This window comes from Passer domesticus, chromosome 3 (genome assembly GCF_036417665.1).
Source record: "Passer domesticus isolate bPasDom1 chromosome 3, bPasDom1.hap1, whole genome shotgun sequence".
In the NCBI taxonomy this organism is placed as follows: Eukaryota; Metazoa; Chordata; class Aves; order Passeriformes; family Passeridae; genus Passer; species Passer domesticus.
Window position 1 is genome coordinate 61355330 of NC_087476.1, and position 24846 is coordinate 61380175.

The window sequence follows — 24846 nt, forward strand, 5'->3', positions numbered from 1 at the left end:
GGGACGCGGCGGTGCGAGGGAGCGGGGAGAGGCTCGGCGTGCGGCGGTGTGAGGGAGTGGGGTTGTCGTAAGGAGTCTTTGAGTTTAACCGAGGCGTTGTTTGTTTGGGTTTGTGTGTTGGGATTGTGTGGGGCGAGTTGTGCTTTCGGATTTCCTGTGATTGCCAGTGCTGTTATAGATGGTGATATGACATCGGTTTTCACTTTTATAGATTAGCTTTTTGCATCACAAGTATTTTGATACGGTACAATTTAACTGCTTTTGTATGCTATAGCCTGTTTATGTATACACTGTATAGCTCATATGAATAGTGTGATAGATATACTGTAAGCCTTAGCAAACTGCTAAAATAGAGACTAAAATGCTTCCATGTAGCTAACTCAGAGAATGGTGTAAAGCAATTCTTTTGTTTCTTACATCTGCGGACTGCAAGTGATAACAGTGACAGAAAGCAGAGCATAAGCATCTAGGAAGGATTTATTGATTCTTTGCTGTCAGGAATTGTGAAACAACAGGATAGTACTACAGGAAGAAATAAAATATATGGACCTAATCACTAGAATGTCCTGCAGACAAGTCAGAGGTTAAAACCAAACAAGAGAAACATCAAAATCTCAAGGGAATGTTTGAATAATGTATAAAGGAATGAATATGCATGTAACCCAGCAATGTAGCTATAGAGGGAGAGCATAATTTTAGGCTACCTCTGTGCTCTTTGGCCATTTGCCAAAAGCACCCCAGCGCTAGAAATTTGTCCTACTTCTATCCTTTATTAAGGCCCTAAACATTCTAAAGAGTGAACTCTGTTTTTCACAGATCCAGAGCAGGGGTTGCTCTTGCTGACTCTTCAGCGTTCGTGAGGGAGCCGGGAAGATGGTGAATGTTCTGAAAGGTGTTCTGGTTGAGTGGTGAGTAACAGCATTTACTGCCTCTCCTCGTGTCAAAGGCTGTGTTTCTTTAGACCTGGAACTGGCTGAAGTAACTGAAGAGCCCAGAAAAAGGAATTATTGTGGGAAGGGTGGTGCTGAACAAGCAAAGTGCATCCTTTGGGGGAAGAAGGAGAAGGCAATTGTAGATAATCCTAATGCCAGACTCCCATTTTTCTATTCAAGAGACTGTTTTCCACGTATGCCTAACCTCTTTAAGGAAAAGAAAACTGCATATGAATATGGGGTTAAAAAATAGGATGGCAAAAAAGTTAGCAATCACATTGTTACAAAAATCCAGTTTAAAGAAAACCATATAAAAGTCTGCAGATTATTTTAATTTAATAGAGAAGATTTTGTAAAATACCTAAAATAAGCATTAACTATGAGAAATTATGCTTCAAAGCTATGTTCTGCCATGTCTGATGGTCCCCTAATATTGTGACGTATTTTGAAAGGTGTACAAGTTAAGATTTTAGCTGTATATGTAAGTTATCTGTGTGCTTGTCAGGCACGAGTTACCCCAGTACAAGTGATCCATTTTTCCTTGAAAATATTGGATGCTCCCTCTTGTTCTTTGTATTGCTTGCAAACAGAGTTTCTTGCTGTTGTTGTTTGTGAACCAAGTGTTTCTCTACTGATATTTAAGGGAGATGAGGTAATCTTTCATTTCTCCTTTCCTGTTTTGTTTTTATTTAACCAGCTCTAGACTGAGTTCGGTGCAAGGCTAACGTGTGGTGCTGTTTGTAGATCATATTCAAAAGGAATGTGCTTGGAGTTGGTAAATGTCAGCTTTGGGTGTAGGTGCAATGTACCTGTTTTCATATAATCTCACCTCTGGACTGAGACTCAGGCCCCTGGCTACCTCCAAAATTAAAGGAAGCTTCACTCAAGATTTGTGGGGTCACTGTATAGCATTATGTGATGTGCAAGATTTCTGCTGTACATTTAATCTCTTAATGTGTTTGCAACCTATAACTGCACAAAGCAGTTCCATACTTCCAAAATGTTTTCTTTTAAACATTGAAATTTTGTTTAGAAGGTGACATTGTGACTGTTCAGTCAGAGTGTGAGAGATGTATAATTCTTATATGGGCACTTTGTCTGTGCTATATTACTTTGAGTGAGATTTGTGTTCTCCTCTTTTTTGGTTATCCTTATGCTTTAAGGAAACGTTTTTATGAGGCTATTGCTGAAATCAGGAATGTAAGTTCAGTCTTGCCGTATTAAGGGCTGGACTTTTGAGTTTCAGTTTTGGTTTGAGTGTTTTTGAAGCTGCTTTAACAGCAGCAAACAGAAACTTATCTGCTAATCAAGCAGCTGGTTCTACTCATTAGACTTTATTACCTTTTTTTTGTCTCTATAGAAACCAAAACTACTTGGAAAGAATTGACTTTTACTAAAGCTTCACAAACTGTATTTAAGTTGTGAAAATTCATTTTAGTTTTCCTAAACCCTTTGGGAATGCCTTTGAATGGTGTTTCTTCTGTTTGCAGCTGTAACTGTGAGGTGGGGTCTGACGTGTGTTTGTCTCTACAGTGACCCTGCAATGAAGCAGTTTCTGCTCTACTTGGATGAGTCAAATGCTTTGGGAAAGAAGTTCATCATACAAGACCTGGATGAAACTCATGTCTTTGTATTAGCTGAGCTGGTCAGCTTCCTCCAGGAGAGAGTGGGCGAGTTAATGGACCAGAACTCATTTCCTATTACTCAGAAGTGAGAAAAACCAGAAAAATGAGATTACTGCAAGTTTTGGAACAGTGAATTTCAGTAGTTTGGGTTGTTACTGTTTTAATAGATAACACTGTAGCATGTAAGTTCTACATAGAAGTGGCTACTATAGAAAATGCATCATTTTCATAGACAAAACAGTCTGCAATTGGATTTTGTTTCTCATTTTGAAAGAATGTGGTGTCTTTATTAAAAGACTTAAAATTACACATTTGAGGAGCTCCCTTGAGAATTTTTGATGCATGCTCTCTCATTTTCCTTCAGGTTTTCATCTTGCAAGATGATATGACCCAAAAAATAGAGTAGTGTTTCTGTATTGGAATGCTGTATGAGGTCTTCTGACGTGTTGTGTTCCTGGGTGTGATTGAATCTGATTATAGTGTGACTGATAGAAAGTAAAGAATGTCTGTTGAATCTGTGCTTGATGGAACTCCTCTAAGTTAGAGGCATGGTCAGGTGTTTTGATGGGTTTTATGCAGCAGGATGAGAGTTGGTCTGAGTGTTTTGTTGTGTTGGTTAGGGTTTTTTTGTTAAAATATGTTTCAAGTGCCCCATACTCCTTGCTGACTTTTACCAAGGCTGTGCTTTCTGAGTTGTTTTGCATTTGGGGAGAGGTGGTGGGAGTTTGGAGGGGAAGGAGTGATATGGAGGGATTGGGACAACAAAATCTATTGCCCTAGATCATCATAAATTAAAGGGTGACAGAAATTAGAGACCAATTCTATAGATATAATTGCTTGTATTTTTTCACTGAAGCTGACAGTCACATAAGTTATGTGATCAGACTCCCATGCTCTACCTAACAAACAAGAAAGCTGGGTTTGGATTTTTGGTTATGGGTTGGTTTTTTTTTTTTCTTCAGCTTAGTTCTTTTTCCCTCACTGCCTTTTGCTGCAAATAAAAAAGCTTTGTAGCATTATGGTTTCATTGTTTGGGGCTTTTTTACACTGTATTGGTAACTTTAGCTCAGACACTGGCTTGGTTTTCAGACCTACTCATGTACATCAGATAGATGCCACCATTTTGTCTTTGAGAAAAAGTGTAAAGAGAAAGGCTTTTATAAGGAACAGTTTTCCTTACTGACTCTGCCACTACTGCTTGTTTTCTCTTGTCCAGTAGATATCAGATTAATTGGTAGGTTTGTCCTTGGTTTTTGTTCAGTTTGGTTTTTTGGTTTGCTTCTTTTTTCTTCGGGAAGAAGAAGTCTTCAGGAGAAAGTTTCACTAGATGTTTTTCATCCAAAAGCTATCCAAAGAAAGTTCTGTAGAATTGTGTATATTCAGGCTCATGTGGATAAGCAATTAGCCCTGTAAAATTTAACTTCATGACATTTCTGATACCTTCCCTTTTCTCTGACTGTACAGAACAATGAGTTTGGGTCCAAATTGTTTAATCTCTTTCTTTCACTAGTGAATGCTTCCCTGGTCATGTAGATTAGGAACCAGCTCAATTTCTGAAAAGAAAGAACCGTCTACATGTCTGAAATAAGAAGTTTAAATCCTATTTATAAATGGTTTATGGTTTATTGCCTTTTTCTTGAGATTGATCTCAAGAGATGGATCAAATCATAACTGTTATTTTTTGCAAGATTATTGGGTGCTCATTTAATGGAGAAATAATCAGTAGTTTTCACATGGCATTGTAGCTTAGTAAAATTTATTGAGAAGTGTCTGTTTCCTTTCTTTGGAATCCTGTTTTATTTTCCATCCAGATTCTGCTGAAAGGTAAATCATCCATCACTCTTCAAATTACAGCATTTGAAAAGTCATGTTTGGAATTTCACATGTTGAGCTTCTCTGTATTTCACATGTCTAGTGCTTCATTTCTATTGTGACTTTCCTTTTCAGTCTGTAATAAACTTCTTGCAGTTCTTGTCTTTTTCTCCTGGTTAACTGTACAGCTTTGCTGTTGTATTCCCTGTATTTTAGCTTATATTTACAATTGATACATGGCTTATGCAGTACAGAGGGATAGAAGTTCCAAACTGTATAAACTAAACAGTTGGGCATGCGTTCTTATAGTCTCTGCTCACAATTTGGTTTTTTTTGAGCAAACAAGTTAATGGACTTTTAACTTCTAAACCTGTCAATACTTTTGATCCTTCCTGTACCCTAACAAGGCATAACCAATTCTGTGCTGGAAGAATAAACTGAAGATGTAAGTTGGTATCATCACATGTAGTCTAAAGAGCTGAGTTCACTATAGCTCCTAGAGAAAAAAGGATCTTGAATCAGGTAGTATGGTGAAGGAAATCCAGTGAGGAAACTTTAGAAATTGAGTATGTGTATGATTTTAAAAACAAACAAACAAAAAGCACAAGCAAGGGTTTCCACGATTTGAATTAACTTGGAGCTCTGAAAGGTTTTGATTGTTTTTAAATGCATGTAGTCTTAGAACATATATGCTTCAACAACATCAAAAAATATTTGCCCAGATGGGAGAAAAGTAGATACTAGTGTTAAAAATATCTATACATTTTGAGATAATCAGCATTTACACTTACAGATTTAAAACTTTTGTGCTGGTTTTCATTCAGGTGTGTAATATTCTTGGTGAGTACAGCTTGGAATGGAACACTGTGTTAAAGATACATTTTTTTTAAAGGCTGGAAACATTTGAGAATAAAAGCTGTAGGAGACCTGTTTGAATATATCCATGCTTTGATAATAGAGTTGATGGGGTGAGAAAATCAGCCTGCACTGAATTTGGAATATTGTATGTTAATTTAATGTTTGTATCCATAACTAATATGTTCACTTTTTTGCTAATATCTATCAAAGAATTACAGTGTTCTCAGGTCCTGCCAAAATAGAGCTTGAATGAGACTTGTTGCTGCTTGTAGAAGCACCAAATTTTATCTTGAAGGGCTTTCACTGCTCACTTTTTACTTTCAGTTTGAGTTGAAAGTATTTTGTGTACTGGAAGAAGAGCATGGTAGTACAATTACATAAAAGAGACTTACTTGAACTTCCTTTATTACTTGCTACTTACTTAGATCTAAATAAGATTGCAAGTTCACTTGTTAGCATTCTGTGATGTAAACAGTTGTTCTTGTGTGGTTATTGTAACTTGAACGTGCTCATAAATTCTTCTTTTGTTAACACATGCAGAAGATAGAGTTGTATTTGATAGAAGGATGAGACAGATCTCTAAAGGAAGGTAAGAGAATTTGAATAACTCAAACAACATGTTATGTGGGAAGAGAGGGATAGAAACTGAAAATGCAGCTTCCTAGTGAAATAAAGCAATAACATTTCACTTTTATTGAAGATTATACTATTGGGCATTTTGTTTTTTTTTGTTTGAAACCTCAAAATTAAAAAAAAAAGTTTATTAATGGCCTTCAAAGAAAGCTGTGTAAAAGGCAAGGAAGTCTAAATGCTGTCACATATTTAGATAGTCTTACAAATTGTGGGATAAGCTAATTCTGGAGAGGGGGTTATTTTAGCAGGGGGAGCTGTCAGTACAATGAGTATGACCCTGGTTGGTCAGTGTAGTTAGGGGTTGTAGTGACTTGGTTTCCTTGTGACCAATGCCTGAGTCCCTCTTCCTTCTCTCTGGTAAAACAACTAGCCCAGGAAGAATAATTTTCCAGTACAGTGAAGGGGGAAATAACCAACAATCACTAGAGAGAATGGATGTGTCCTCAAGAAAGAAAATAGAAATTGCTGTTGAAAGAAAATAGAGAATGCTTTAGGAAATTCTTCTATTTTACCTGAGAGAACTAGACTGAGTAGATTTGGTTCTGTAGCTAAACCACCTGTTTCACAAAAAATGTAGGCATCTGAATCCATTTGAATAATAGTGGTTTGTTTATTTGTTTAATGTACTTATAATTGGGGGGCTTGAGGGGGTATTTTTGGTTTTTGTTACTTAGTGGTGAGAGCTAGATGGCTGTCTGATGTGCTGTACTAAGCCTCCTCCAAGTGCTGTTATACATTAAGAAATCCTGTTTTACAGTCTTTCCAGGTTTATAGGCTACATTCAAAAGAATATCCTCTGATTCCCTCTATTTTTTTTTCTAATGTGCCAAAACAACAGATTTTACAGTTTTTTCTCACTCAGCTCTGCAGGGCCACCTCATGTGTGTGAGAACAATCCAGAGAACGTGTATTTTATGCATTAACAGGATTGTTTACTGTGGGCTCAAGTAAACAAGATTGTTTACTGTGAATTAAAGATAAGGATACTTCATGGTGTCATTAAAATTACTTCTGTTTAACCTTTCTTCGTTGGCTTCTTCACCATAAAAGTTCAGTCAGCCCCTAGGCTGACCTTACAAAAGTAGGGCACTAAAATCATATATAAATGTGTATACATATATATATATAAATATATCTGTATATGTATCTTAACCACTCTTTAATCATACAAACCAACACAGTCTGAGAGGTTTATTTTGCTCTTAAAATCAAACAGTAGGCCATTGAAGAAAACAGAAAGCTTTCATAATAGATTTTTTTTTTGCAGTTCCAAATTCCATATAAATTTCCACGCTGACTCCTTGATTGTCCTACAAGTGATCCCATTGAAGGTGGTGGTGGTTACTGTGAAATGAGTGCATTACTCAGTATGTTAGAATTGGGTGTTTGTTTTATAATTTAGGCTGTGGCAAGGCCTATATGTGCTGTACACAATCAAGGATTCAAAATAAGTTGAAGTTTATAGTGATGGAAGAACAATTTCTTTCTAAACTGAGTCATTATCTTTGGGTTTATGACCTAGCAGCGAACCAGAAATGTAAACAATAGGATATCTGATATTAATTTGATGTGCATCTGGGTTTTTGTTTCTTTTTTTTTTTTTTTTTTTTTCTGAAATGTGGAGTATAAGTAATGTTTTACCCATCTTTGTTTCATATAAAAGATTTTCAGGACTGAAGAGCTGATAGTTTGAAAGCAGACCAGTAAGGGGAGCTCTTGCCAATATTTTAAGCTGCTTAAAAAAAATTGTTGCAGCTTGGGCAGTGGTGGGTCAGAGACTTACCGTGCTTTGGACCATCAGATATGGTTTCAGCTAGAGGTGAATATTCAGCTTCAAAGTGTCCTTCTAAAAAGATATTCACTGTTGGAGATTTTGGAATATTTTTAGCTCAGAAATGTCTTAGCTGTTTAGGTATCCAGGGTTTTCTCTCTGTAGGTACACAGCCATGTTACATTGAAATGATGAGTCTGAAATGTGATCTTGCCATCAGATGTTACTGGTAGGTCTGTGTATCTCCACACCATGAGCTTGCTTTAGAAGTTGCTCCATATTATGTTACATAATTTTTAGTGAGTGAAAATCAAAATAAGTCATTGTTGATAAGAAGTAAGATTTATGAGGTTTTTTTTAAATGAGTTTTTTTTTTCTTTATTTCCTCATAATAGAAAATGCATGTGATTTTAGGGTACCTGTTCCTCAAATCACATGCATCATACTGTGTGGAAGACCATACAACACTCAATCTTACTGTATTTCAGTCTGCACTGGGGGTGTCTGCATCTTTCTCCTTACAGTGTTGCTCATAGTGCATGGAAGTGAGACATACAGAAAGTTTTTTCCCTCCTTGGCCCCCAAATGAGTAGCTTTATTGGTTTACAGATACGTAATGGTAAAATTTGGTATGTTCCCTAACCAAACAAAAAACTACAACACCTACCAATTAAGTTTTAATATGAGGGGCAACCCCCCCACCCCCCGTGGTCTTTGGATATTAGGGATTTTATTTTCCATAGATTGAAAAAGTCACTTTCTCACTTCTGATTGCTTAGCACTAAAAAGAAGATTAAGACTAGAAGCAGACTATGAAATTGCTGCCCAGTGGAAAAAAAAAAGTAAGTGAAAATTTTAAAGAATTACTGCCAGCTTTTAGCTTTTTGTGCTTGAGCAGTTCTAGGCATTAGTAACAAGAAGTGTAAGGTTCCTGGAAGAAGTCTTAAGACTCATAATACCAATGCAGGAATGTGCTTGAAAACCCATCCAACACCAAAACTGACAGATAATTGATTAGCCACATAACTAACCCCTCAGGAAAGAAACAGCAACATTTCTGGATGACATAGACTGAAGGAGTTGGCTGTCAGAGCTGTGCAGCTGTTCATTTTTCTGTTACAGAGAAGATGGCCCCAGCTGTAAATGGCAGGATGTGCAGAGCCATGGGCACCCTTGGAGCTATGAAGATCTCACTTGCAGATAAGATAGTGTTGCATGTTTCTGCAGTGTTGGCACAGCTCATACGCTCTCAGTAGAGAGGTACACACACCTAGCAAACAATCCATTTCATGTGTTGTGCTCCTGATGTATCAAAGCTAGAGGGGTGAGGTAGGAGGGCTAAAGAGGAAAGAGGGGGAAGAGTATTTTAGACTTGTAACTATTATTTCCTGTTAATTCTGAAATTGGGCAAGATCAGAAGGAGCATAAGGATCAAAACATTTACTTGCAATTAACTAGATCTAAATTGGCTTACAAAAGGCCCTGTTTTTATCCAACCAGAGACCAAGCTTTCTTAATATTAGACCTACAATTCTACTTGGCTCTGTCCTGAATGGGACCACTTTTCTCTGTGGAATGATAGTGTAGTTTTGCTTCCTCTTAATCTCTTAATTCTCCTACACTGGCAACTTGATTGTGTGTAAGACATGTTTTGCCTGTGTGTCATATTATTAGATATACAGGTATTCCAGAAGCTAGAATTTCAGCAGAAGTGAGTAACCCTGGAATAATGATGACCTTCTGAATCATCAACCAGATATGAAAGAAAAATTTCCCTTCAGCTGTAAAATGAAGCATGCTCCCTATATTTGATTTTACTTTCAGTCTAAACAGAGATTAATTTTATATTTTAATATTAGGAAATCAGTATGAAACTGAAGAAAAAAGAAGCCTGGTTTCTTAATGAATATTTGAACTCAATATTGTTAAGCACACCCACATCAAGGCCAATGTAATAAAGGACTGTGACAGCTTTTAGTGTTGGTCAGGTTGCCTTTTGGGCAGAGGGAGCTGCAAATAGCATTTGAGAGGAGCCCTAGAGGAGGGATGAGGAGTGGGCAAAGCTAAGCATCTGACCAAATCTGTTAGGAGGACTAGGGAACCCAAAGTCTTGGAATCAGTAAATGTTTCCCCTTTTGGCTTTGGGTAAGGTTTTTTAAAGCTATTTCTGCCTGTTTAGCCTACTGTGTGACAGCAGGAGCCAGAAGGAGCTGCAGGGAGTGGGAAGGAAAAATTCTGAAGGTGGATGTGTTTCAGAAGGTGGTTCCTAAAGTAGTTTGCTGCAAGTATGAAAAACTAGACCAAATTGAGACTGTTTTTTCAATGTGCAGTTATTCTAGCTCTTTTTTTAATGTACTATAAAACAAAAGAAACTGTGAAGGTCCAACAAAAAAACTTTTATTGTTTGACTTGCTAGCTATGAGAAGCAATCCACTACACTCTAAATTTGAAACAGTGAAGGAAGCTTTAATGTGATGCATTTTTTCATTGTCATCATAGTTACATGAATATCATAACCAAACTGAGTCATAAAAACAAATAGAGAAGACTGTGAATATAGTGTGCCTGGACTTTAGTAAAGCCTTTGACAGCATTTCTCACTGCATTCTCCTGGAGAAACTGGCTGCTCATGGTTTGGCCTGGTGCTGTTTGCTGGGTAAAAAGCTGGCTGGATGGCAGGGCCCAGAGAGAGGTGGTCAGTGGTGCTGCACCCAGCTGGTGATCTGTCACTTGTGGTAGGCTGAGTACTGGGGTCAGTGCTGTTTAACAACTTTATCAATGGTCTGGACAAGGGGATCAGGGCACTTTCAATCAATTTGCAGGTGACACCAAGGTAGGCAAGAGTGCTGCTCTGCTGGAGGGCAGGAAGGCTCTGCAGAGGGATCTGGACAGGCTGCACCAGTGGGCTGAGGCCAGTGGTACGAGGTTCAGTAAGGCCAAGGGCCAGGTCCTGCCCTTGGGTCACAGCAACCCCAGGCAGGGCTACAGGCTGGGGAGGAGTGGCTGGAAAGTGGCCTGGCAGAAAAGGACCTGGGGGTGCTGGTCAACAGCAGCTGAACATGAGCCAGCTGTGCCCAGGCGGCCAAGAAGGCCGATGGCATCCCAGCCTGGATCAGCAATGGAGTGGCCAGCAGGAGCAGGGCAGGGATTGTCCCCCTGTACTCGGCACTGGTGAGGCTGTGCCTCAAATCCTGTGCTCAGCTCTGGGCCTGTCACTACAACAAAGATATTGGAGCATGGGAGTGAGTCCAAAGAAGAGCAACAGAGCTGGTGAAGAGCTGGAGCACAAATCTTACAAGGAATGGCTGTGGGAGCTGGGAGTGTTTAGCCTGGAGAAAAGAAGGCTTGTGGGAGACCTTATCACCCTCTACAACAATCTGAAAGGAGGTTGTGGTTGGGTGGGTGGGGGTTGGTCTCCTCTCCCAAGTGATAAGAGGAAATGGCCTCCAGTTTTTCCAGGGGAGGTTTTGGTTGGATATTAGGAAAAATTTCTTCACCAAAGGGTTGGTCTGGGATTGGAACAGGTTGCCCAGGGAAGTGGTGGAATCACCAGCTGTGGAAGTGTCCAAATGGCATGTGGATGTGGCACTTGGGTATATGGTCTTATGGGAACCATGGCAGTGCTGGGTTAACAGTTGGACTTGGTGATCGGAGAGATCTTTCCCAACCTTAATGATTCTATGACTCCACAGCATGCTTACTCTGTGGAAGAAAGAGACTTTTCCTTGCTCAACAATATTTTTCAACATTTAGGGAGCAAAGGACCTTACACTGAGTGGCATTACTGTAAGGTGGAGGTCTCAAGGGGGAAGAAACATAGAAAATTCAGTGCTAATAAGGATAACCAGACCTTTCACATTTAGAATTTATTTTTGTGTCCTTCTAACACTAGGATTAAAAAGATCAGTGAAATCCCTAATCAGGTATTCATGAAAGTAAGGGTGTTTCTTAAATAATTTTGTTTGGACACGGAGCTGCTTTCTATGATTGTATTATATTTTCCTAAAACCATTAAAAATGCAAAAAGTCATCATATTCTTGCAGTGTATTTTTCTACTCTTAAATCTACCTTGAAATGTGGTTTTTTTCCAGTGGAATAAATGGACTTAAATATTTGGTCATGTTCCTCTGTAGAACTACCCACAATAATGCAGGCATTCTGCTGTAATTAAGCTGGGTTTAATTTGGGTGTTTTTTAAATGAATTAACATTTGATTTTCAACAGTCTCTGTATTTGTCATATCTTCTAAAATGGAAGGTAATAGTACAGAGTACACAAATTTGGGACTCTGGTGCTAAACTGTGCCTAAGACCTTGAATATTTTGGTGGCTTTTCTCTTATTTCACATCTTCCAAGATTTCTGTCTTTATTTTTGTATTTGAATATTATTGCCATTGAATTTTGGGGGGGAAAAAAGACTGCTTAAGTTTTGCTGCCCTGTCCTTTTACTTAAGCTGCTCATGAGACCACACTTGGAAATGAGAGGTTTTGAAGAAATTATGTGGTATGGGTCTCTTTAGATTTAAGCTGAAAAAGATATAAATTTATATCTCTGCCATTAAGACACTTGTTTGAAAAGCCTAGGGACCTTGGAAGTATTTCTACCAGCTGCTATTTGTTTTAATATTCTAATGTGCTCTTTGCTGAGAAAGTGATATTAATTTATCTTTTTTATATTGTAGACATATTCAAAGGGCTCACTTTGAACTAGTGTTTCATAATGCTAGACTTCTTGTGAAGTGCATAAAAAGGGAGCCTAACCTGATACAATAAGTGAAATAGGCAAAATTACTCAGTTTAATAGAGTAACACACAGATAGTCATGTCTATTTCCCCTGGCCCTCCTTAGTGCCCATTTCAAGTTTAATTTAATTCTTCAATGTAATTGATCAGCACACTCTTTTTCATATTCCAGAACTCTCTTTGAAATTCAGCACATTCTTTTTCATATTCTGGAACTCGCTTTGAAATTCTGGGAGTATTATCTTCTTTCATGATGTCATCAAATACCTTACAGGTCTTCTGTTGCTGACTGACAGATGCAGATTTTCCTTCTTCTCTCTTTGCACTTCATGCTTTCAGTTTAAAATTTTCAAGTCCTTCAATTCATGACTTTGTACTATCATATTTAATCCTATTCTTTTTAGTGGTCTGCTTCTGGGGGTCACCCATTGTTTTCAGAATGATGTATCTATTTTGAGTCTATGCTGTATTGTTGATCCTCAGGTTTGTGTGATCAGCAAATTTTATTAGCACACTCATATTTTTGTTCTAGGGTCACCTAACAAAAATATTAGAAAGGACAGTATCATGACTAATTCTTCAGGGACTCCATTTATTGTATCTCCTCAGTCTGTTTTCTTTGGAGCACCATCTACTGCCACACTTAATTAGTTCTGATCCCATGCCATCTGTACTAATCTTCATCTCTTCAGTTATTATCTTGTGAGGCATAATTTGAAATACTATGTAAAGTTAAAAAACCCCAAAAACCAACCCACATATGAATATATTTCCCTTGTTTAGCAGTGTAGTGGTTTGACCCTGGCTAGATGCCAGGACTCACCAAAGCAATTCTATCATGCCCCTCCACACCTGAACATGGCAGAGAAAAGAGTTCATGGGCTGAGGTAAGGACAGAGAGAGATCACTCACCAAATACTGTCACAGCCAAATGAGACTTGAATTAGAGATATTAATTGAATTTATTACTAACAAAATCAGAGCATGATAATGAGAAGTAAAATAAGACCTTAAAAACACTTCCCCCCTGCCCCTCCCTCCTTCCCAGCTTCATCTCCTCCTCCTCAGTAGTGCAGGGAGACAGGGAATGGGCGTTCTGGTCAGTTCATCACCATGTGTTTCTGCCACTGCTCAGGAAGAAGAGTCCTTCCCCTGCTCCAGTGTGGGTCCCTCCCATGGGAGACAGTTCTCCATGAACTTCTCCAGTGTGAGTCCATCCCATGGGCAACAGTCCTCCCAAACTGCTCCATTGGATGCAGTCCTGCAGGCACACCCTGCTCCACCTGGGTTCCCTACAGGGCCACAAGTCCTACCAGGAATCCTGCTCTGGAATAGACTCCTCTCTGAGGGGCTGCAGGTCTTGTTTTCCCTGTTCAGGTCTTGAAGAAGTGGGGCAAAATATATGTGGAAGGTTGGAGCTGCTTCCACAACAAAAATGAGGCAGGAGGAAGCTGGAGTGAACAGCAACTGGAGGGTTTGGTCAATCCTCATTCAGCCTGGCTGTTCCCTCGGCTACTGAGGAAATCCTTGCTCTGTTGGGGAATCTGCCCAGGTTAGCTGACTTGTTTCTCTTTTTCTGATGTCTTCCTCTGTGGTGGAAGAAAATTCAGGGTGAGGTACATCAAAAGGAAATGCCTTTTGGAATCAGCTGAGCATATGAAACTAACAAAAATGCATTAAGTTTACTTGTGGAAGGAATGAATAGATTTGCATGTGAAAAAAGGGAGCAACTTTGCGTATGAAACTCTCTAATGCATTAAAAATGGGACAGTCATTCATGCTGTAAATCCAGATAGAGGTGAAGGGGGAAAGTAGAACAATGGAGGCATCTACAAAAGCTGCTTTTGCATTGCAAGACACTTCAGTACCTATTCTAGGTTCTGTGAGGTAGTGTTCTGCAGGTGAATTCTATGTGCCTTTTTTTTCCACAACCTATAAAGGAAATTTTTTTCTATTTCTTTTAATTGTTATACTGTTAGCACCATAATCTAATGAACTGGTAGTTTAGGTCAGACTTTAGTAGACTGGAGGAGGAAGGGATGAAGGGATAGTGAAGGAAAAAGTTGTCTATTTCCTTTGGATTTTGTATGTTTTGTATATATCTTCAAAAACTATTGTGAAGTGTAAATTAAGAATGCTTTAAAATGCTTATCCAAGAGAGGTACCTTTAATCACAGTAAAATATGGTTCAAAAAAGAACAAAGTAGTTTCACAAACCTGATGCAGCACAGCAGTGGTATTTTCCCAAGTGTGATCGCCTGTTGCATTTAGAGAGCAACAGTGTCCTGTAGGCAAGTTACAAGCCCATGGTCTATTGCTATAAATAGTAGAGATTTTAACTTCTATTTTCACTTTGGAAGATGAGGTCTTGTCTTATCTGTAAGGATACTCTTGGTTCCACTCCCTCAGATTAAGGACTTTATCTGAGATTGCTGTAGCTTCCCTTCTGCACAGGGAGGAATGCTCTAGTCCATCCCCAGCACAGAAGATGATCTTGTTGATTCACACATGCAGCTGAAAAAGACGGGGACTTGTTACTCTGTTGCAAGGTTTAAACACCTGAAGTATCTGGTTCTAGTTCCTAGGACTCTTGTGCAGCTGTGTAAATTCATTTTGGGAAGACAAATGTGTTATGTTGATAGAGTGAGATGGAAAAAACATCTTCTCGTGTGTTTTCCTTCACTCCTCAACACACACCTGGGTGCAGAATGGATGGGATTCCTGCAAGGTATCAGTCAAGGTGTGTAGAGGCTGGTGAGCAACTACCAAACAGATTTCTCTTGTGATTAGGAACCAGCCACAACTTCTAATGCAGCTCAGAAGGGACCAGTGGGCAACACTGTTGTACCACAGTTAATGTGCCTGGGGTGAAGAGGACAGGATAACGAAGGCAATTAAAGCTGCAGTGGTGCTTTGCAAACCTCTCCCTGTTTTTTTTTCTTTCCTACCTAAATTCTTATGATGGCCAGTAAACTAGGAATTGAGCTAAGACACAGATAGCTGAAGTCAAACACAAGAATTGAGTGAACAGTGGTTTGAACTATTCTGGCTCCTCAACATTTTCTACTGAAATATATGAAATATAACCCTACCAGTGGTGGTGATGGCTGTCTTGTGAAGATATCCAGTGGGCAATTCAGGGAAGAACCTGGTCTTCACAGCTCACCAGTTGATAACAATCTGTAATGCACCCAGAAGTGGAGCCTGACAGCTTTTTATTTTATTTATTTACCTATAGGATCTTTTAAGAGGTGTCACAGGGTTTAGCTGTGTAGTGTAACTGAAAATCTTCAGTAAAAAGCAATTATTTTCCTAAATGAGAATTTTATTAACAGACAAAATGTATACCCAGCTCTAAGGTATATCTCAGGCTTCAGTCTTTCAGCTTTTTGCACGTGTAGCTGGTCCTGTGGCACAAAGTTTGGCCCCTTCTTGCTATAGGTTGTAAGATAAAATCCTTATGGAGCTTTGGGCAATGGTGTGAAAAATATTTACCTTTTTAGTTTTTGAAATGGCCTGTAAGTTTTGATTGCTAAAACCAGCAGGGGATAGGGCCTTTTCACTTCCCTCTCCCCATGCACTATTCGTTGGATGGCTTTTCTAGAGCTGATAATTGCGGTTTGTTCGAGGTATCTTTAAGTTACAAGCCCATGGTCTATTGCTATAAATAGTAGAGATTTTAACTTCTATTTTCACCGTGGAAGATGAGGCACCTTTCATGTTCAGGCATTTTGTTACTCCTCTCTGAAAGAAGTGAACGTGCATTGAATGTGCTGCAAGAACACAGAGTTAGCTTTTACCGAGGCTCCCCCAGTCTTGTAGTGTTGGTATATCTGGATTGTATCCTGAATTTCCAAGTTTGAAGGGTAAAGACATTCTCTCCGACAAGACACCCCCTTGACCCATCACTGTAAGCATTATTTTCTGGGAGCGAAGGTCACGCTTAGCATGGAACACTGGTCAGCACAGCTAATTTTCGCTCGCTGTGGCGTTTGGTGTGGGTCAAAAATTCAGGAATACAGCGCTTGTTATTCCTGCAGGGAGGAGTGTGAAGGACCCCATGGGGCTCGGTGCCCCAGATGTCGGCACCGACTTGCTCTCCCTCAATTCTCAGCCCTGAGGGCAGAGAGGCAGGCCCGCTCCCAGCGCTTTGCTGGCACATCCCGCCCGCTGTTGTGGCTCCAGCGGGCGCTGAGGGGCTGGAGCGGCACAGCGACGGGCTGGCGGCTGTTCCCCGTCAGACGAGCCGTGCTGCGGTGAGTCCCGGCCGGGTCCCGCGGGTCGGGCTCGCGGCGCAGCCCCGCTCCCCGGCGGGGCCCATCCCATCCCATCCCATCCCGCTCCATCCCATCCCATCCCATCCCGCTCCATCCCGGCGCGGGCGGCGGGGGCGGGGCCGGGCCGGGGCAGGGCGGCGGTCACGTGGCGGGGTCACGTGGCGGGGGAGCCGGGCCCAGCCGCCGCCGCCGCCGCTCCGGGAGCGGTGAGAGACGGAGCCGGGAGGGCGGGCGGGGAAGGAGGGAGGGGAGCAGGGAGCGGGAGGGAGGGAGCCCGCGGGCGCCAGTGGCCGCCGCCCGCTCCGCCGCCGCTGCCGCGCCGAGGTGAGTGCGGGAGGTGGGGCGGGATGGGCCGGGCGCTGCGCGGGGCCGCGGGCGGCTCCGGGGCTGTTTTCCTTTTGTTCCGGTGGGCGCCGGCCGCCGGCAGGGCGGTCCCGCTCCCCGGGGCCGCGGGTCCCGGAGCGCCGCCGGGACGTGCGCGTCCGCCGTGTGCCGCCGGCCGCGTCCTTCCCGCGGCGGCTCCCCCGCGCCCGGCGGGCACCGGCCGGGATGAGCCTGGGAAGGCGGGCGGCAGGCTGCCCGCAGCCCCCGTCCTGCCCCTACACCTGCGGCTCCGGGCCCGGGCCCGGGCGCGGCGCTCGCCCTCCCCCGGAGCTCCGGGAGCGGCCGGGGGTCCGGGATGCTGGCTCCGGCATCACCTGTGACTCTCCGTGCAGCGCCCGTAGCGCTGCCATTTGTAAATGTTTTTATTTTTTTCTTCTATTTTTTCCCCCTTCCCGCTGCGTGCCCCCGCCGTAGCGGGGCTGGGGGTGGCGGGGGGCGCAGGGCTCGGAGCCGAGCCCCGCGATGTGCAGGAGCCGCCTCGGGAGCGCAACTCCTTTGTGTTGTGTCTTCTCGCCGTGCCTTTCAGCCAGCGCCTGTGCGCGGACGTGTTCCAGCACCTTGGCTTCCTAAAGGTTTCCGAAAAAGTGCAGGAATCCTTTACCGGCTCAGTGCTTAAATTTGACTGAGGCATTAGAACGGGCGATTAGAACCAGCTGTGTGGGGTGAGATCAAAGGTCTGCCTTGTTTGGATTGCCGTTCCTGCAAGTGGCACATAGCAGATGCTTAGGAAACACCATAACAACAGGGTGAGCGTGCTGTGATTCTTCGGGAAACCAGCCAGGCCTCCAGCAATTTGAGGTTAAGGGATTGCCTGAGTCAAATGTGATGTTTTTGTATTTAAGAGTCCTTTTTTGCCCGTGCTTTAGGTATACATATTTTTCAAACAAGAACGAAACAAAGGCCTCTTAATAGAAAATGTTTATCTTTAAAAAAATGCAATTGCACTCATATTATTGTCATAGGTAGTTTCATTTTGCCAGGATTAAATTTGCCTGTCCAAGGACTACTGATGCATAAGCAGCATCGTGTGTTTTGAATAGGTAAGGGGTATTTGCAATGGATATTTTCTATACCTATGAAAACTGTAAATAAAAAAATTGGTTTCTTAATGTTTGTTTTTGCAAATAATTTGCAAAATTTGAATCTTAAAGTATCTGTTTAATGAAATGAAGTATAGTAAGAGCTATGTCAAAATAGCAAGTGTTTTACCATAATACAATATTGACAGCTTTGGAGATGATCATATGAACCACTAACATTTAACTGTTTATTCTTAAGCTTAAAGTCTTAAATTGTTTTCTCATTGTGTCAGGATTTCTGGAAAAATTATTTTGAGGATACCATCACAGATTTTTCCACAGTAGCAAAATCATGGTGATCCCTGGGGATGCTAGCTGTCAGCTTGATCCTGTAATCCTAATTCAAGAAACAGCTTCATGCCAGCAGTTCCTAACCTGATTGCTCTTATAAGGAACATTTGTGCGAGTGGGCCTCATTTTTCACAGGCAGTGGGAATGTCAGGCAAAGTAGAGCTATTTCAAAAAAAACCTGCATATTCCCCCACGCCCCCAATGGAATTTTGTAAGAAGGTCATTAGCAGTTTCTTGGGGGCTGAAAGGAGGTAGTGGGTTGATAGTATATATAGATAGCTATTTATAAGATTAAAAATAGCTTAGAAAACTGACAACTATAACTGTTATGAATGATTTTCATAGAAAGACAATTTATTTTTTTTTGTGCATTTCATCACTGCTTCTGACAACAGACTGGATTTCTCACCTAGTCAACAGATGTTTATTGATGTTATTGTAGAACCCTTAACACATTCATTGTTCTATGAAAACCCTACTCATGTTGAACTATACTGAGCCCGTGGTGGACAGTTTAAAATATTCATTATATTTCCTTCAGTGAGGCAATGAATAGATTTAAATGGTTCTATTGTGCACTTGCACCAAGAAGGCTGTTGTAGTGCAGCTGATTCATTTTTATCACAAAAACTTGATTGATGCAGCTGAACTTTCAAATAAAATCAGTTTTGCTTATAGCTAGCCTTTAGAAAAAGTTGTACTTTTTATGTAATTATTAAGCATACTTATAATATACAGCTTTTAGCATTGCTTTTTATTAGTAGGGCTCAAGGCACCTTGCAAAAGAATTCAGTGTAATTATTCTCTTCTTATCTTAGGGTAATTATTATAATGTTATCTAGTGCTCATAAAGAGATCATTGTCTGCTGTGATCACTGTAAGAAGCTCTATAAGAACGTCTAATAATAAAATCAGACTTTTTGATTTAATTCTTTTTTTTTACAATAAAACCTCAACAAACTCACCTTTCTGTTTCTGTTCATTTAATGAGGACTGAAGTAATTTCATACCATACCTTCCATGTCAGTGTTGGGAGCTAAGCCTGTGCTTTATGGAGGACAGACTTCTCTTCCTAGTGTCAGAAGAAACCTTGCTGAAGGCTTAACTAAATTCATTGATGACTTAGAAAATGCTTCAGGACAGCTCCTGTTAAGGTGATCCAGGTACTAATGGTGCATGTCTCTGGTTCAGTTACCAGGGAGCTTGACTGCTCCGAGTTTGTCCATATGTCTCTTGATATCCATCAGGACAAACAAAAGTATGTGTGAATGAGCAAGTCACATGGCCAGCATCCTCATATCTTATGTGTTTTGCTTCATCTCTGCTATGGTAGAGTTGGTAGAAATGGTACGGAATCTTTAATTTTTTAGAGTCACTATCAATGTCTCATTTTTGTAATGCATCTAGTGGCAGAACAACTTTTGATGCTAGGGATATGAAGTATACATCTTTAAGTTGTTTTCCAACTGTTTCTATCAGTTGGGATGTGCAGTTGATTATTACTAATTACATTATTAGTGCATTTTTATAGTTACTTAGGACTTGAGGTCTTATGATGGGTTGGCAAAATAAATAGTTGGCAAAATAAAACAGAAAGTTTTTTTTTAATTCAAGATAATATATTAGGTCATTGTCATTTAGGGATAAAATACAAATTAGGAAATGTATGGTAAATTTGATAATGGAAAGATTATAACTTGAACACTATAGTGTAATATATGCTAAATAATATGGAAACTGTATTTGTAGACAGTGTAATGTTATCAAGAAACAGAAGCTTGTATTACTTAGATCTAATTTGTAAACCTTTTATTAAGGCTTAGCTACTGTAATAAAATGTTAGTCAGAAGTTGGGCAGGTGTAGTCAATGATTTTGGTTGGCTCTCTGTGGAAACAATGCCTTCTTGTTGGCAGACTTGCATCTAGATTTCACTTAGATGTGTGTGGTTTCAGATTATTTGGAAAAAGGTCCAAGAGGAAATGTTTTGAGAAGTCCAGTTTCAAGAAACTGCCTGTTGCTGTGCTCGTTGTTTTTGTCTGACTCTTGTTTTGATCCATGCTTTTATAATTTGATCCATTGTTTCTCTGTTGTGTAATTTTTGATTAATGCCTTTGTTTACATCATTTTACAGTATTTAAAACTTTAGTATCTTTTAAATGGTTCGCAATAATAATTTTCACTTTGTGCTCACACCCGTGAAAGGCCTCAGTATTACTCTGCTTTGTGCTGCATCCTTGATGGCTGTGAGATATCAGATGTGGTCTGGAGAACCTGCCACTGGAAAGCTGGGCTGTGTAGTGTGGAGGTCCTTTGTTGCCTTCTGCATAGTTGGAGAGCTGACAGGCCCAGCTGGTAGTCATACACTTTCCTGGTGCCCTGGGTTTGAATAGTCTCCAGCATCCTTGTCTAGTGCAAAATACTCTTTGCAAGACATTCACTTGAAGGCTGACTCTCCCATTAGAGTAGAAAGATCTAGCATTTCTCAATACTCACATCAATCCATCCCATCAGTTCCTCCTCTGCTTTGTACGTGCCATGGAATAGATTCTTCTCCTTTGAAAACACTCTTTTCATGACATGTTTGTTGAAGCAAAAATCTAGGAGCTGAACTGTTTTCTAAATAAAATCCTTGTGTATCTCTTGTTTCACTAGCTTGAACAGTAAATCTCAAAGGTGGCCAAATCCATGCATATAGCCATTTAAAGAGGATTGGTACAAGTACTTTACCAGGGGTCTCTGGCACCACTTAAGCCGACAAAAGAAACAAAAAGGAGCCATAAATGTTGCACACAATATGCAAGAAAAGAATCTGTCTGCATGTGTAGCAAGAATATGATAGAAGAGCGGTGTTTTTGAAGATAAGTAGCAAGTAAAGTTATTGGGAAAAGCAAAGGTTGACTGCCTGCTGTGATTGTGATGGATCACAGTCCACAGGAGACTCTTTAGTTGGAGAAAGACCATAACTAACAAAATTCTTAAATGAGGGAGAAAGCACTCTCACTTTTCCTCTCTTTTGGATGCACTATCTAATACAGTGAGAACCTTGGTCTTTTGAGCATGCAAGCATTAGTAGCAGTGTTATTGCTGTCTCTGCTTTATAAAGAACAGATCTCTCTATTCTGTTACAATGGTGGGATGACTTTTATGAAATCCTTTCAGTTGTAAATAACTAAAACATGAAATGCAACCCTAGAGATCTACCTGTCTAAAATCTGATTAAAATACACAGAAGGTAGATTGACTAACACAAATCCTGTCTTGCAGATCATGGAGGGTATGGATAACAGTTACTGTTGTATAAAAATAGAAAAAATGTTACTCATAAAGCTATTTTAAGTGTTAAGCAAAACTTTTAAGGGGGAGTGAATTCAGCTAAGGGAGAAGGAGGAAGAGTTAGATACTTGTGGTGTCTTCCCCAGCTCTCACGAGTCATGTAAGTATATTAAGAACTGTTACTATATAAATATCTTGGCTGCCATACAAGTGCCCTACATAGTGTTTGGAAATGAGGGACTTGAAGAGTGTAGGTGTTGAACCAGCTTTAGATATTGTACCTTCTTTTTTCCCAGGCACAAAAATATGGACCTATGAATGGCATATCAGCTCAGACCAGAGGTGTTTCTGCATTGGTATCTTGTTTTTAACAGTGAATGATAGCAAATGCCCAGGGCAGAGTATGATAGGGTGTGCAAATAGCTGAGTGTCTGAAGGGAAGTGTCACTGGGCTGTAGCAGGGTGCAGTTTAGGGGTCTGTAGGCAGATGGTATTTAATAATTTCCATTTTAATACTTGTGGTAAATTTATGCCATCTTTTTTTTTGAGCCCTTGGTAGCGTTAGCATCTGAGACCCCTGTGGCACAAGAATGACAAAAGTTTAACATGTCCATTTTTAGTTCATCTGTTGCCAGCTTAAGAGTTAAAATGCTCCATGCCTTTAATTTGCTTGATGTAAAACCCTGTTTTTTTCAATTTGTAAAATTTGATAAGAAATTTCTGTGGATGAAGTTGAGTGCTTGATGTGGAACACATGGAATGTCAGGCCTTGTATGCAAAGTCCTGTTTGCTGTGAAATATAAAGAACATAAAAGTTCTTTTCACATTGAGTAAAGTCCATTCATCTTAATATGGAACCTGAGAAATGCTTATAGCGAGTTTTGCTCTTAACAATGTATCTTTTTGTGAAGACTGTGGGGTGCCTATCTACTGTATATGAATTCTATCTGTAGAAACATTGTGAGCATAAAAAGCTGGCCTGTGGAAAGTAATTGCCAAGTTTATAAGATGGAAGAAAGTTTTGATTGAGGTTTTAGGAGAGCTTTCTATAGTTGCATAGTAGAAGACTTGTATTATATCTGTATTTGTCCATTAGTCGTTCAAAAAAGAAAAGACATTCCTGAATAATTTGGAAACAGAACAATATATAAATAAAATGTCTCTTTCATATGGTCAGCACAGGAACTTTCACTTAATCTCTAAAGAAATAATGATGTAAGTCAAATGTGTTTGATTTGCATTTTCCAGCTTGGATTGGGCTGGAATCTGTTGTGGACTTATCTAGTTTGACGTGGACTTATCCCTGGTTTGTATTTCTGCTTTCTTATCTGGTACGGTTTGTTAGAAGATCTTTAATGATGTTTGATGTTTAAGGCAAAGGATCCTTTATGGAATATATATATATATGTATATATATGTATATATGTATTTATGTTTTTTAATTTGTCACCAAAAAATGGGGCTACAGCTTCCATTGTCCTGTAAGTGTTTATGAATTCAACTGGCTGTAGCAATCGAAGTGTTTGAATTCTAGGAGAGAATTAAATAAATGCATCTGTATTTTATATTGATATGAAAAGCTATGCAGTGAAAATCTGCTAACTTGCATGATTTATCAAGGGATAAAATTAAACCAGCTCATGTTACAGGTATGCAGTTTGGAACCATTTGCTGTTTTTCCAAAGTGGAGATGAAGATATAAAATAGATTAAAAATAGATGAGACCAGTGGGGGAAGGGACATGGTTCTTCTGAAGATATCTATACGAAGTCTTATGGTGAATTGTAGCAGAGCATTATGAGCAAGAATTAGTCTGTTTCTCTCAACAGCCAAAGCTTTGATGCAGCAATAGGTTTCCATTAAAATCAAATACAAATCATAGGATTAAGTCCTCTTTCTTTGAGTTACAGGCCTTTTAGAGATGGATTCCTTCCAGATTTTGCCAGCCCACTGAGGAGATGTTCTGTCTTCTTTTATACCAGTAGAATAACCCTGTGGAACATGTATTAAATCCAATACAAGTTATTTCCCAGTGTTGCAAAGAGAACTTTTGAATTTGAAAGTCTGTTCACTGGACCTGTAATAAGATTGAGGAAGGTATACTATATAAAAATGTATAAATTGAGCTCAGTACTTGTGCTAGGAGTGTGCCTGTACAGTATCAGTCCCTCCTCCCCGAGGCCTCAGGGGCTCCTGCTGGGTGAGTGCAGTGGCAGCATCTCCTGAAAAACACCTCAGCCTGCATGCTGCAGGTCTGATTAGAAAGGTGCTGGTATGCTCTTCTACAGTGGAGATGGACATGGAAAGAAGACATAAGTAAACCAGCAAAGATGAGGTGTTCAGTCAGATGTCATCCACATATTATTATGAGAACTGTGTATTATATACTTTGCAGTAGCAAATTGCTGACTGTGTCTTTTAGGAAAACATATTCTGTCAAAAAATACCCATAGCCAATGGATGAATAACCAATATGTGATGACAGAGAGATGGTGAAGGTGCAGGAACAGGGGTGAAGTGAAGCAGTACGAGAATTTAATAACCATACTGGCTCTTTTGGGTAGGATTCATGATGGCTTTTAAAAGAAAGGATTTTAGAGTCTGGCTGCTGTGGCTTTTGCATGGTATCTTTTAAATCCTTTTAAGGAGTTAGAGAAGACTTTGTTTCCTTAGTTGTTATGAATTAGAAGTCAATAACAGACGCGCCCCCCCCCCCAACTAGTACTTACTTTTATTAATAAGGGAATTGGACATTGCTCTTTCTTCCAAGGATTTGAATGAGAGACCACTGAAGAGAAAGTGATGTTGTAGCTTGGGAGTTGAGGAAGATGTATAGAAAATTCTTACAATACAGTTTCATTTTCAGTACTGCATTGCTCTATTTTGCAGTATTAATGCAGAAGGCAGATGACCTGAATGGTGGTTGCTCTGGGCTAGAGGTGACCATTAACGCTGCAAGGTCTCCTAAAAGATAGTCTCCTGTTTCCATGAGATGCAACAGTAAAGTCTTTTGTCTCTGTCATAGGAAGTTTATGTTCCAAAGGTTGGATAGCTGTCTTCCCCTTCTCCCTTTGGAGTTTGCTTTAAGTATTTCTGGTGGCTTGGAGAGGAAATATTTGTGATTTGATTGTCTGGTGCTGTGGTGCCAGAACAAGCTCTTGCAGTT

General features: G+C 40.2%; 2 protein-coding genes across 5 annotated transcripts in view; both read left to right on the forward strand.

Annotated features, from left to right (window-relative positions):
* The first annotated feature begins 43 nt into the window (after positions 1–43).
* On the forward strand, positions 44–2866 carry GTF2H5 (general transcription factor IIH subunit 5). Its single transcript, XM_064413427.1, has 3 exons — positions 44–67; positions 817–908; positions 2466–2866. The coding sequence occupies exons 2-3, from the start codon at positions 874–876 to the stop codon at positions 2644–2646; spliced, it is 216 nt and encodes a 71-aa protein (XP_064269497.1). The 5' UTR covers positions 44–67; positions 817–873; the 3' UTR covers positions 2647–2866.
* Positions 2867–16721: 13855 nt separating this feature from the next.
* TULP4 (TUB like protein 4) overlaps positions 16722–24846 on the forward strand; it is a 150334-nt gene continuing 142209 nt past the window's right edge. For 2 of the 4 annotated variants that reach the window (XR_010358749.1, XM_064413428.1), the window contains exon 1: positions 16722–16858. The gene's annotated coding sequence lies outside the window, so the exon portion shown is untranslated. Of the gene's footprint in view, positions 16859–16901; positions 16977–17305; positions 17318–24846 lie in introns of those variants that run through there. The other 2 variants (XM_064413430.1, XM_064413433.1) reach the window with 2 other exon arrangements.

What these genes read in the sequence shown, in the direction of transcription:
- GTF2H5 (XM_064413427.1), top strand. Translation starts at nt 874, where the DNA reads ATGGTGAATGTTCTGAAAGGTGTTCTGGTTGAGTG. An exon ending in AAAGGTGTTCTGGTTGAGTG is followed by an intron (nt 909 to 2,465) that starts GTGAGTAACAGC and finishes TTGTCTCTACAG; the next exon opens with TGACCCTGCAATGAAGCAGT.